General features: G+C 43.5%; 1 protein-coding gene across 1 annotated transcript in view; it reads left to right on the top strand.

Annotated features, from left to right (window-relative positions):
* Nucleotides 1-12,552, top strand: part of LOC311307775 (roundabout homolog 2-like) — a gene marked incomplete at its 5' end in the record, with an annotated part of 50,677 nt that overhangs the window by 4,794 nt on the left and 33,331 nt on the right. Inside the window, one exon of the mRNA XM_084436644.1 lies at nucleotides 2,187-2,513. Coding sequence (XP_084292770.1) covers nucleotides 2,187-2,513 — 327 coding nt within the window. The remainder of the gene's footprint in view (nucleotides 1-2,186; nucleotides 2,514-12,552) is intronic.

The following is a 12,552-nucleotide window of genomic DNA, read 5'->3' as shown; positions in this document are numbered from 1 at the left end:
TACCCAACATACGATTCTGAATCCTCCTACCCAACATACGATTCTGAATCCTCCTACCCAACATACGATTCTGAATCCTCCTACCCAACATACGATTCTGAATACTCCTACCCAACATACGATTCTGAATACTCCTACCCAACATACGATTCTGAATACTCCTACCCAACATACGATTCAGAATACTCCTACCCAACATACGATTCTGAATACTCCTACCCAACATACGATTCTGAATCCTCCTACCCAACATACGATTCTGAATACTCCTACCCAACATACGATTCTGAATACTCCTACCCAACATACGATTCTGAATACTCCTACCCAACATACAATTTTGGCAATGGATGATTTTCATGAGGAATATTGCTTTTATGTTGGCAATCCCTCAATTCAATGGAATTTGTGGATTTTTTCACTCAAATGGAATTCATGTTTTTTTCTTAATTTCAATGATTCATATTACAGCCTTTTACTGACATTGTTAGAGACTGCACCCCACCTCTAAAAGCTGAACTGAAGCATGTAGTAGCGAGTAGTGCTTTCTGCTGTAGAGCAGAGGGGAGTAGTAATGGATCCCAAGAGAGAGGGATATGGGAAAACCTCTATTTCTCTCTCTCATTCTGAAAGGTTAGATCTGGCTCCTCCTTAATGCATTGGTCATCTCTATCTCACTATCTCAATCTCATTTAAACTCCCCACTAACCTTTGTGTCCACTGTGCAGAAATCCTTTTTGGCAGTGAGATTGCCCATTACCAATCAGATGTTAAGCTCAATCCCCTGTGGTTGCTTTACCCTCTTTGGAAAAAAACCTTCTCATACATACTGTACAGTATCTTGCTCAGCAGGCATAACCATACCGTCTATCAGGTCCGATAGAAGTTACTGTGGTGTGACATGAAAAGACCAGTTTTCAAGGACCGCCGTGCAATTTTATTAAAACAAGCGGTTCCTTCTTTACACTTCAGATTGGTTGCTACAGGTAGGTATGGATTTGTGTAGCCTCATGAGACCATCCTCATCTTGCAAGCTCACTTTCAGTCTGCCTCCGCAGATCAGTCTGGACTTCTCCCTATCTTGAACGATTATTCTCAAATTAGGTCTTGATTGGGCCAATCAGCGTTCTGACTGCTGTTCTGCCCCCCAATAGAACTTGGCCTCTGGTTCCCATGGCGAAACAGTCTCCAGAAGCAACGAGCAGTAACGTTAACGTTAGTAGAATAAACACAGCCATACTGTAAGTGCAGTAGGCCCTATTGCAGAAATAGTCTCATTAATAACAATTAAACAAGAACAAGAGTAGGCTAAGTTTCTCGGCGGAAAATACATTTTTGCCATTCTTCCGACTGGATTTGGTTGCCAAAGGTTTTGTTACATTGATTGGCTGAAGGAGTTTGTCTGTCAAGGCAAGAACTCCCTCCCACAATAATTGTTTGAGATACTGTAGGGGGAAGGCCAGACTGATCTAGCCTGGTACGACCATCCCGTTCTCGCAAGCTCACATTCTGTTTCACTAACGCAGAACGGTCTGGCCTTCGCCTCCTCCAGAGCGATTATGGCAAAATCCAGACCATACCGGGCCAATCAGGGATTGCGTTTTAAACTGCTGTCCCGCCCCACAGTGGAAAGCAGCCCCTGATTGGTTCGTGTCCCTGCCGCTCACTAAACAAACATGGCGGCACCCGAAGCAACGAGTAGTAACGTTAACGCTAGAAGAATAAACGTAGCTATAAGTGCAGTTATTGCAGAAATAGACTTAATCACGCTTAAACAAAAACAAGAGTATGCAGTAGCGGAGTTTTTGCCGTTCTTCCGACTGGATTTGGCAAAGGTTTGCTGAACGCTCATTGGCTGAAGGTATTTGTCTGCCACATAATCGCTCTCTATGGGGCGAAGGCCAGACCGATATTGCGGAGCGAAGCAGTGAGCTCGCTAGATCGGGATGGTCATACCAGGCTAAGACTGATCTGCGGAGTGAAACTGAATGTGAATTTGCTAGATCAGGATGGTCTCACGAGGCTAGGATTTGTGTTCACCCTTCAAACAGTTCCTCCACTCTCTCTCCTTTCACTGTAGAATTTGATGGTGTGGCTCTCCTGGCAGGACTGGTAAATGGGAGACGTCAATGGCCACTTTGCCTACCCAGATATTTAACCTCTCAAACTTTATCTTCACCTCACAGGGTCTCGGGCTCGTTTTGAGGACAGCCCACCGCGGATTGTGGAGCACCCCTCTGACCTGATCGTGTCCAAGGGGGAGCCCGCCACCCTCAACTGCAAGGCGGAGGGGCGGCCCACGCCCACGGTGGAGTGGTACAAGGACGGCGAGCGCGTGGAGACGGACAAGGACGACCCGAGGTCTCACCGCATGCTGCTGCCCAGTGGCTCCCTCTTCTTCCTGCGCATCGTCCACGGACGACGCAGCAAACCGGACGAGGGCGTGTACACCTGTGTAGTCCGCAACTACCTGGGAGAAGCCGTCAGTCGCAATGCTTCGCTGGAAGTTGCCAGTAAGGACTTGTCATCTTGAGGGCTACTGTTAACACAGTACTTTACTTACTTACTTACTCACTTACTTACTTACTTACTTACTTACTTACTTACCTACTTACCTACTTACATACTTACTTTTGCTTTGGGTGTGTGTGTGTACGTTTACGTCTGTATCTATCTGTTTTGTTTGTGTGTGTGTGTGTCATAATTGGTGCCAGTGTGGAGTGACCCCCTGCTGAGAAGTAGCTCTCTCTGGCATTGGAAAATGTATTAGTGAGTGTGTTGATTAGTAAAAGGATTGTGACAGATTAGCGAGCCCAAAGTCTCATCCTCAAAAACTGCTTTAATGTCCATTGTGAGGACTCTTCACCCGTGGTCTCTGTATGTAAGTTCCTAATGGCTGAAATAGGGTCGAGACCGCTCTGCATTTTTATCAGTGCACCTGGAGATGACACAGTCATACCAGTAAGGGGGATGATTCACCCACAGTTACAGTATGAATAACAGCAGTAACAAGTACGGTGTCTTAATCCCAAATGCCTCTGGTTAGCCTAGGCTAAGACAGTAGGGTGGTGGTCGTAGCTGTCTCAGCACCCTCCCATCTCTGCTGACTGTGTGGTGTGGAGTGATTAGTGGGGGGGGGGATAATACGAGGACAGTCTGGCAGTCTCAGCGCCAGACCCATGATAGTTATTTTGCTGATACACTACGTACTGTACACTGGTGTTCAAATCCTAGCAATTAATTGGTAACGCCGGCGACACCAATCAGTAACATCTTTTGCGATCAGGCGTTCCCACCAATAGATATACGCTCATTTGACCTGGGCTCATTTGCTGCTACGACCTATCACTCTTTCAATTTTGACATGTCGATACGCCCTCAGAACACCAGTTTGGGTGGCAAAGTTGCAAAGACTATTATGTAGTATGCAGAGTGCAGCGATTCAATGTAATATTTGAGTCTGGAGAGAGACTAACAGCCTGGGGGTCTTCTATTGTGAGGGAAATGCTTCTCAATACCTCATGAGCAGTAATGAATACTACTGCATCTGTTCTGCTCAATACCAGTGAAGATGCAGCAGAGTTGTCAGGTATTGTCATTGCTACCAGTTTCCAATTAAACCAGGTAATTAGGAATAATTATGTACCATTTGCTATTTCATCACAATTTTTGATTGCATACCTACAGTAAAATGTGTTTAGAAATACTTACTTCTATGGTAACAAAGATAAATTATCCCTTTGAGATGAATGTAATCTCTGACTTGGCCTAGCCCCAAGGGAGCTGGTAGTGCCTAGAGCTGAACCCTGACCAATGAACCATTATGTGCTGCTCATTGGCCACAGATTCACTAAAGATGGTTCCCTCCATCCAAACAATGTATTTCATGCTCAAATTATTTTTTGCTTCGAGGCCCACAAGGTAAGTTTCTGTATTGACATTACAGCTTTCTCCCACTTCCAAATCACTTACAATGTAAGTGTCCTGTCGACCACATGTCGAAGTGTCCTTGAGCAAGACACCTAACCCCAAACTGCTCCCAATGAGCAGGTTAGCACCTTGCATGGCAGCTACCGCCATTGGTGTGTGAATGTATGTGTGAATGGGTGAATGAGAGGCCATTGTAAAGCACTTTGAGTGCCGCTAAGGTGGAAAAGCGCTATATAAGTGCAGTCCATTTACCATTTACCATTCACAATACTTTCCTTATTGAAAATGATAGCAGCGACCAGTTGACTTTTAGAAACAAGGACAGGTCCAGCCTGGCTGATGTGCGTGGCTGGCTTGTTTCTGTTCAGGACTGGTAGGACGGAAGCTAGTCATGCCACTGAAATAGCTGTGAATTGAAATGATATGTCTGATAAATTAAGATAGGTCTTGTCGCTTGGACACATTAGTTCCAATGCTTTCAATGCTAATCCATCACATACAGTAGGAGAGGTAGGGGTACACAGGTTTCCCGTTTGTGCCAGTAGCCAAGTGGAACCTCCGATCTGCGCTTGTGTGAGATGAGATAACTTCACACCACCAGGTGGTAGTAGTCTGTATCATTAAGGGGAGAATGGATGTCCACTGGATGTATAAAATGTAAACAGTGTTTGTTTAGCTACATTTAGACTAGAAGAGTTTTGCTTAGCATAGTGACCCAGTCACTCCAAATCATTACCAGACATTGGCATACATTGGCCAATAAGACACAGCTCATTTTATTGGATTTTAGTGCCATTTCTATTTTATATTAATATTTTAAGAAAAATCATCAATTTCTTTCTATAGCTTAGCTGAAATGTGAAACTGGCAGAATTTGAACTGCATTACTTAAAGAAGCTAAGAACTTTAATACATTAAACAACTTTTCAGCCTGAGTAGTTTAAGCTTTGAACTGAGCCTATAGCTTAAAAGATGAGCAAGTTGTTTAAATTCTGCTTACTAACCCTTAGAGAGCATGCATATTAAGTAGAATGGCAAAAGGATGATGCTTTAATTAGACCTCTCCGAGACACCGACCTGCACCCAGGGGTGAAGACCCTGTGTCTCTACCCCACGCAGGGGCTGAGTCGTGGGGTCTGTGGAGTGGTGGTGAGACTCCGCCCCCTTGGGACAGAATGGGTCAGGGGCAGTGCAGAGCCCTCCTTGCAATCTCCATGCACCCACCAGACCACTCAGGGGCTGAGTTGTGGGGTCTGTAGCGTGGATAGTGGCGTGGTGGCGAGATTCCACCCCCTTGGGTCAGAGCAGTTCAGTGTTAGTACCTCTCTCCGGGCCACCCACCTGCCCCCACCAGTGAAGACCCTGTGTCTCTAGCCCACTCAAGGGCTGAGTTGTGGGGTCCGTGGCGTGTTGGCGAGACTACGTCCCCTCGGTTCATATTGGGTCAGGGGCAGTGGAGCCCTCTCCAGGCTACCCATCTGCCCCCACCGGTGAAGACTGTGTTTCTCTAGCCCTTTCAGGGGCTGATTTGTGGGGTCCGTGGCGTGGACAGTGGCATGGTGGCAAGACTCCGCCCCCTCGCGTCATATTAGGTCGGGGGCTTTGGATCCCTCTCTGGTCTACCCACCTGCCCCCACCGGTGAAGACAAGTGTGTCTTTAGCCATCTCGGGGGCTGAGTTGTGGGATCCGTAGCATGGATAGTGGCATGGTGGCGAGACTCCGCCCCCTCGGGTCAGAGTGGTTCGGGTGTAGTGCAGTTATTTTCAGGCAATCTCCATACACCCACTGGTGAAAACCGTGTGTCTCTAGCCCGCTCAGGGGCTGAGTTGTGGAGTTCATGGCATGGATAGTGGCGTGGTGGCGAGACTCCGCCCGCTTGGGACAGAGCTTATTGTGCACAGTACAGTGACCTCTGGGCAATCTCCATGCTCCCACTGGTGAAGACCGTGGGTCTCCAGCCCACTTAGGGGCTGAGTTGTGGGATCCGTGGCGTGGATAGTGGCATGATGGCGAGACTCCGCCCCCTCGGGTCAGAGCCAGGCGGGGACAGTCTAGCCCGCTGAGCAGTAGTCATAACTAGACCACCGAGGATCTGGAAAATGTGCGGTTTCATAGTGTTTTTGTTTTGATGTTCTTGGACCACTGCCTCTTGTGCTAGCAACATAGAACTGCAGATCAACATAGTCTGGGGCCTTTCTCGTTCGGTGTTATTTCGCCAGTCTAGAGCGGAAGCGCGATGACGCATAGCATAATCATCCGGTCTGGACCGGAAGACGAACAGTTGTTGTAATGTTTTTACTGAAAGCTGCACATGGGGAAGTTTCGAGTAGCCTAGATAACATTCACAATGGCATCACCAGGCATAACACCGACCAAAATTGTAAAAGAAGATGCGAGGAGAAAGCATAAAGCAAGCGGATGTTGGAGGCAGGCTCTACAGGCTCGAGTCGGATGATGGGGCGGGCTTAAGGCAGTGAAGTAAATAGATACCAGACTCTTCTCCCTGAGGAGAGACTGGTGACGCGAGGCTAAGGTCAACAACATGAGTGAGGGAGGGAAGGAGGGAGGGAGGGAGGGAGTGACAACCGGACATTTGCTATCCTTGGTGCGCTGGCTTACAGCCACGCACAAAAACTCACCAGGTTGGTGGATAGAGGCACTCCAATTAAAAATAATAAAAAGAAGAACTGAAAGACTTTCAGCTCACTTTTTCATTTTGTATTGGGCTGATGAGTTCCGGCAGTATGCCTTCAACAGAGTTTCATGCAAAAAAGAAAAACTGAGCTCAAAGTTTTGCACTTTTGTTCTTTTTAATTGATGTTCCGCTATCCCTACCAACCTGGTGTTTTTGTACTATATAGTAGTATTGTACCATTGCAAAGCACCCATAGCCTAAGAAGGCAACTAGAGGATGCACACCTGCTCTACGTACTTCTTTACCAGTGGACTTTCTCGGTTGTTTAGGATTCATGATAAAGAGATATCGGCTAACACTTTATAATAACGGTCAGTTATAAGACATTTATAAGCTATTAGTAGATAATTAACCCATTTGTATACATTCGTAAATTATTATTAAATCATTAACTTTTTTTTTTTTTTACATCTAACTAAATGTGTATAACATTTGCAAATAATTTATACATTATTTATAATGCATTATCAACATTATTTGTACTTGATTTGTTCATCATTAAATTATGTTATTTAATATTTAGGAACACATTTGAAAATGATTTAAAGAAAATGTTTTTTGATTAAAGCTAAATGTAGCCTATTGATTGTTTTTTCTTCATAATTGATAAATGATTTGTTACACATTTAAACTCGAAAGTATGTGTTGAGTCAACTGATTAGTAGGGCTACACAATTTGTAAATGCAATAGTTAAACTTTCTTAAACCATCTTTTTCTCATTTTTAAATTTTCAACATGATTAACATAATTTAATAAATGATTAGTGCAACATTTAATAATGCTATCTAATGTGTACTGTAGTAACATATATACCTATACTATACCACGCACTATACCTCCACTAATTTGTTCATGTTTAACAAATTATTTTTAAAACATTCTTAAAATATCTATAAATAATTTGCAAATGTTATTGTGTGCCCTAATTTAAAGTGAAGACTATTCATTATTTAGAAATATCAGTTAATGTTTATAAATTATTTGTGGACTTTTTACTTACCTGTTATGAGCCATCTGGCTTTTATGAACCCAACTGTTTTTTAATCTGGGTCTCACGGCACCAGTGTGACCGATCTGATCTCATCTGCATAGTGTTTTGTTATTGCCGAGGGGGGATTTTAACCCTGGTGTCCTGCGTGACAGACCTTGTCCTAACCAACTAAGCCACCAAAAAGCTAACTAATCAGTGATGCAGCCTGACATTATTTATACAATGAACAAAACAAACTATGTTGATAATGCATTATAAATAATGTATAAATCATTTGTAAATGTTATACACATTTAGTTAAATTATTTAATCATTTCTGAATGTATAAAAATGGTTTGTACATGTTTAGTTCATTATCTACTAATAGCTTATAAATGTCTTATAACTGATTGTTATTATAAGTGTTACTGAGACATCGTTATAACGGCTTCGCCTTGTGGGGTAATTATCCACCGCGTCATGCATTCTTGTTCGATAACAGCACATATTGTTGTGTATTATCCCTTACATGTATTGTGTATGAATCCATTCAGATTCTGCTGTATTCCAGAAATACAATAGTGTCCTGCTCTGTCAGTTGGCTTTTATGTAAGAGAAAAGCAGTATCTATTTCAAAGGCATGAATGCCCATGTTTGTCTTGGGGCACAAACATCCACATGCTCTGAGCTGGATTAGAATAAAGTAGGACAAATAAAAAATACAACTTGCTTAAAAGGCTTTAGAGCCAGATGTCCCTCTTTCTCCTGATGGGAGATTATGAAGGAATGATGATTTGGGCTTCAGCTGGTTTCCTGGCCTCTTCTACTCTAGGCGTTGGCTCTCCCACTGGATACATTGCCCTGAAGTCAACCATTCTAGAAAGTAAGGATATTGCGATCTCCTCTGTTGATTTAAAATTGGCAGATGATTAGATTTTCATTATTCATTCATTCCTCCTGAGATAGTTGAGTTACAACATCCGATTTGGGGAGGCAGATGGATTTAAGGATGAGTTATACCGTTGTCTCTTTAGACAGAAGATCTTTAACCTCCATAAACACAGCCAGACAATGGCCGGATTAAAGCAATCCCTCTTCTCTGCAGTTTCTATTAGCTGTGAGATTGCGATGGCATGGGGATAGGATTAGACCACCTCTCTAAGGGGTTTACTACTACTGCACTCAGGAACAAAAGAACAATTACAGCTGCTGCGCAGCACTGGATTGGGTCCGGAGAAGGGAAGTTGTGTGGGAGAACTTGGGGTGGTTGAACACCAGGCGAACACCGACATCAGAGGGGATGAGAGATGGTTTCTTCAGGAGGGGGGTGACTCTGGCAGTCTTGAAAGTGCGAGGGAAAGCATCCTGATACAAGAGATGCGTTGATGAGGTGGGTTAGGAAGGGAAGGAGTTTGGGTGCAACAGACTGAAGGAGAGACAAGGGAACAGGGTCGTAGAGAGTAGAGAGGGAAGAGAGGGTGGGGGTGGGGAGGTGAGGTTGGCGCACAAAGCGTTGACCAGGGGATGGGAGAAAGAGGATCTGATATTAACTTTGTCAAAGAAGTTGGCGAAATCGTCAGGGAGAAGGGAGGAGTTGCGAGTAGGAGGTGGGGGCTGGAGTAGTGAATATGGTTTCCAAGAGGATTTGGAAGGACTGGAAGCAGAGGTTAGAATTTTAGAGCGGAAGAAAGCAACTTTAGCAGCAGATAGGGAGGAGGAGAATGTGGACAGAAGAGATTGGAAATTAAGAAGGTCCTCTGGGAGTCTGCCTTTTCTCCATTTACACTCAGCTATTCTCAGGCTCCGTCTATCAGTACACACCGAGTCCGACAGCCATGGGGCAGTGTGGCCTTCTCTTTATCTAAAAGTTCTACAAAAGAACGTTCTCAAACTTAAATCACAAGACATGTGGCAGCCTTCCTGTATGCATCCATCATCTTCATGAGTGCTGAAATGGCTGGGGTTTGAAACATTTTTGGCTCATCTTCCTAGTGGCAGAGTAACTGCGGCAGTGCTCAATCAGTGACCAATCAATCAATTTTGACGGATGTAATCCTAGGCGGGGGTTGGGTGGGGGTGCCAACAGCGATTTCTCGGGTGGAACTTAGCGCTGTTGCACTATAGGATTGTGGGTAGTGTGCTTTTTTCCATATGAGAGCAATAGTTTGAGGGGGATGGGATGAGGACAGAATTCAAAATATTTTCAAATTGTATTTGAGATACTGTATAATTCTTAAAAATGTCACGTTTTTTGCAGTGAATATGAGGGGAGTATGGCTTCAGATAGCACTAACTAAAAAAGGATCAATGTCAGTTTATTTACACTGTATAAATCCTGGATAAACATTAGTGTGCCTACTATACTGTGATGGAAATGAGTTGTGGGACTCTGGACTGAGCATAGATTCACTTATTTAATTGATCGGATTGAACAGAGGTGGGACTGATTAACAGACAAGACTGTCAGATGAAGTGATGCAAACAAGACAAACAGGAATAGTACCTGCTACAAATTAGGAACAAGCTGGCCTGATCTAGCATGAAACTGTACTAAGCATTTCTTAACTACTAGAGGTCGACAAACTAATAATTTGTAAAAAATATAATGAAGTAAAACTATAATGGGATACTCCCCTAAGGACAAACTGTGCATGAAGGCCAACAGCTAAGCTAAATTAAACCATGGGGAAGTGTGCGTGAGATAGGAGGAAGAGGAGACAAATGACAAATGCATGAGTCTTGTCAGCAGAACAGTCTGGATCATAAATCAAAACTTTAAAATAATGTCACAGCACAATGAGTATGCATTCATATTTTTATTCTCGATCACCCTGGGCATGAAGTCACAAAGTTACACCAAGGGCAAGTCTAACAAGTTTCCACAAAATGTTAAAGGTAAAAAGCTTAACTAAAGACTAAACAATAAAACCAAAGTACACTCAACAAGTGGAGAACAAAAGACAAAGCTTACAAACTTACAAGATGGCTCAGGAAACACCAGGGAAAATGCACAGCTACAGCAAATAATGAATAGACAAAGAACTGGACTGGGGGAGCTACATGTAGGCTATATATACACAGACTAACAAGACAGGTGGAAACCAATCAAACAACCAGTGGCATAGGCATCCTCTCAATCAGAGTAGTTTAGCCATTAGTAGGCTGCATTCCAAATCGCATACTTCTACTGTACTTCTTACTACCAGAACCTACTACAGCTGCCCTTAGAAAGTATGTACTTTGCATACTTACGGATGTACAGACATACGGATGTAGTAGGACATCCTGGTATTTTTGCCATACTGCATGTGGCATACTATGTATTGGGACATACTACATCCTGTTTTGGCATACTATATAGTAGGGTAGTATGCGATTCGGAACGCAGCCTAGGGTCTGCTTTTGAGGCGTGGTTGCCAACAACAACATATCTGATTGGTGGAGACATTGCTGTTGCACTATAGATAGATTGATTGTGGCTAGTGTATTTTTCCCTGTATGAACAGCAGTAGTTTGTGGGGACAAAATGAGGACAGACTTCAAAATATTGTCAAAAATTCAGTTTTTGAGATAAAATTCTACATCTACCATGTCATGAAAATGTTGTCATTTTTTTCATGAGCATTGGAGATTTTTTGAACGAGTATTTGCAGTAACTGCATACAGTACTGTTTACAGTTAAACATTTTGATGCACTGTGGGCTCAATTTTTAAATCTGTGAATATTATTTGTCCAGGACAGTCTGAAGATGTAGTGTAGCAATTGGGGTGTCAAAAAATGTAGTTTGATAGGTTTTACAGTTTTTGAGAAAAACAGAGTGATGGACTTCATAAATCCTGCCAGCTCAAAGCATATGGAAGTTTCTGCTCACTTTGGCCTACATTTTGAGCTTTTGACTTCCTCGCTTCAGTCGACATGGCTGGGTAACGGGGTCTCCGTGCTCACTTCTCTGCACCATGCAGGTCTCACGAACTGAGGTCTAAAAATAACGCAGTGCTTTCAATTAACCCCTCAGCTCTGTGGAGCCTTTGAAACAAGCAGCCACGTGAATACTGTAGGGTTGGGATATTTTCTGAACACTGGTGGGGTCTTTTTTTGTTGCGGTTGGGGTTAGCGGGTGATACTGTAAGGGGTGCTATTATACAGTACCTCTCTGTGGACATATGTCCATACACATGCCTGTAAGCTTCCTAAGCTACAGTAACTGCCCCCATCCAGAACGCGTTCCTCTCCTCCGAGTCTGTAAGGGCCCTATACTGCTGCTAGTCAGAGGAGCTGCTAGGACTGATGTATATTTCATATACTATAGAGAGAAGCTACTGTTTTCATGTGCAATATGATATATTAAAACCTGGGGTGGAGATATGAAAATAGAAAAAGTAAAAAAATGTCTTTGAATATAAATTCAAGTGTTCAATTTTCCGAATGAGCCCTCACTTTTCAAGCAAATGTGCAAAGTCTAGATGTCACTTCAAAAACAAGTGCCCGAATGTCCCAGCTGGAAAATGAAATGTGTGTCATTATAATGCATGAAAAGCCAGCCTCATGATGGTAAAAGTAAAGATTACTGCTGTTTATGAACAGGCCTGAGTTGGGATGGCAGGCAGGCAGAGAGTGTGACAGATTGTCCCATATTGGGGAAGGGGGGTTAGCTGGAGGGAGGGGGGAGGCTGAGCAGACAGATTGACAGATGACCACTTTAGTCCTGATGGGGGATCTGGAATCCCAGGCAAAGCCTCAGCGCCATTTGTCTGCTCCTCAGCAACTGGAGTTTTCATAGTATATTATACAACGGTTAGTTCTGGTTCTTGATTCTGATTGGCTGGAAGCCGTGTTAAAATACTTTGTAACACACACCTGGGACCGCATATCATTCAATTTTCAGTATTAATGCGCCTCCCATTTGATCCAATGCATTGTAGTTGTTGTTGTTGCTTGGCAACCCATTTGTTAG

Source organism: Borostomias antarcticus (genome assembly GCF_949987555.1).
Source record: "Borostomias antarcticus genome assembly, chromosome: 1".
NCBI classification, from domain to species: domain Eukaryota; kingdom Metazoa; phylum Chordata; class Actinopteri; order Stomiiformes; family Stomiidae; genus Borostomias; species Borostomias antarcticus.
The sequence above is the reverse complement of the archived record's forward strand: the minus strand, read 5'-3'. Positions and strand labels throughout refer to the sequence as shown.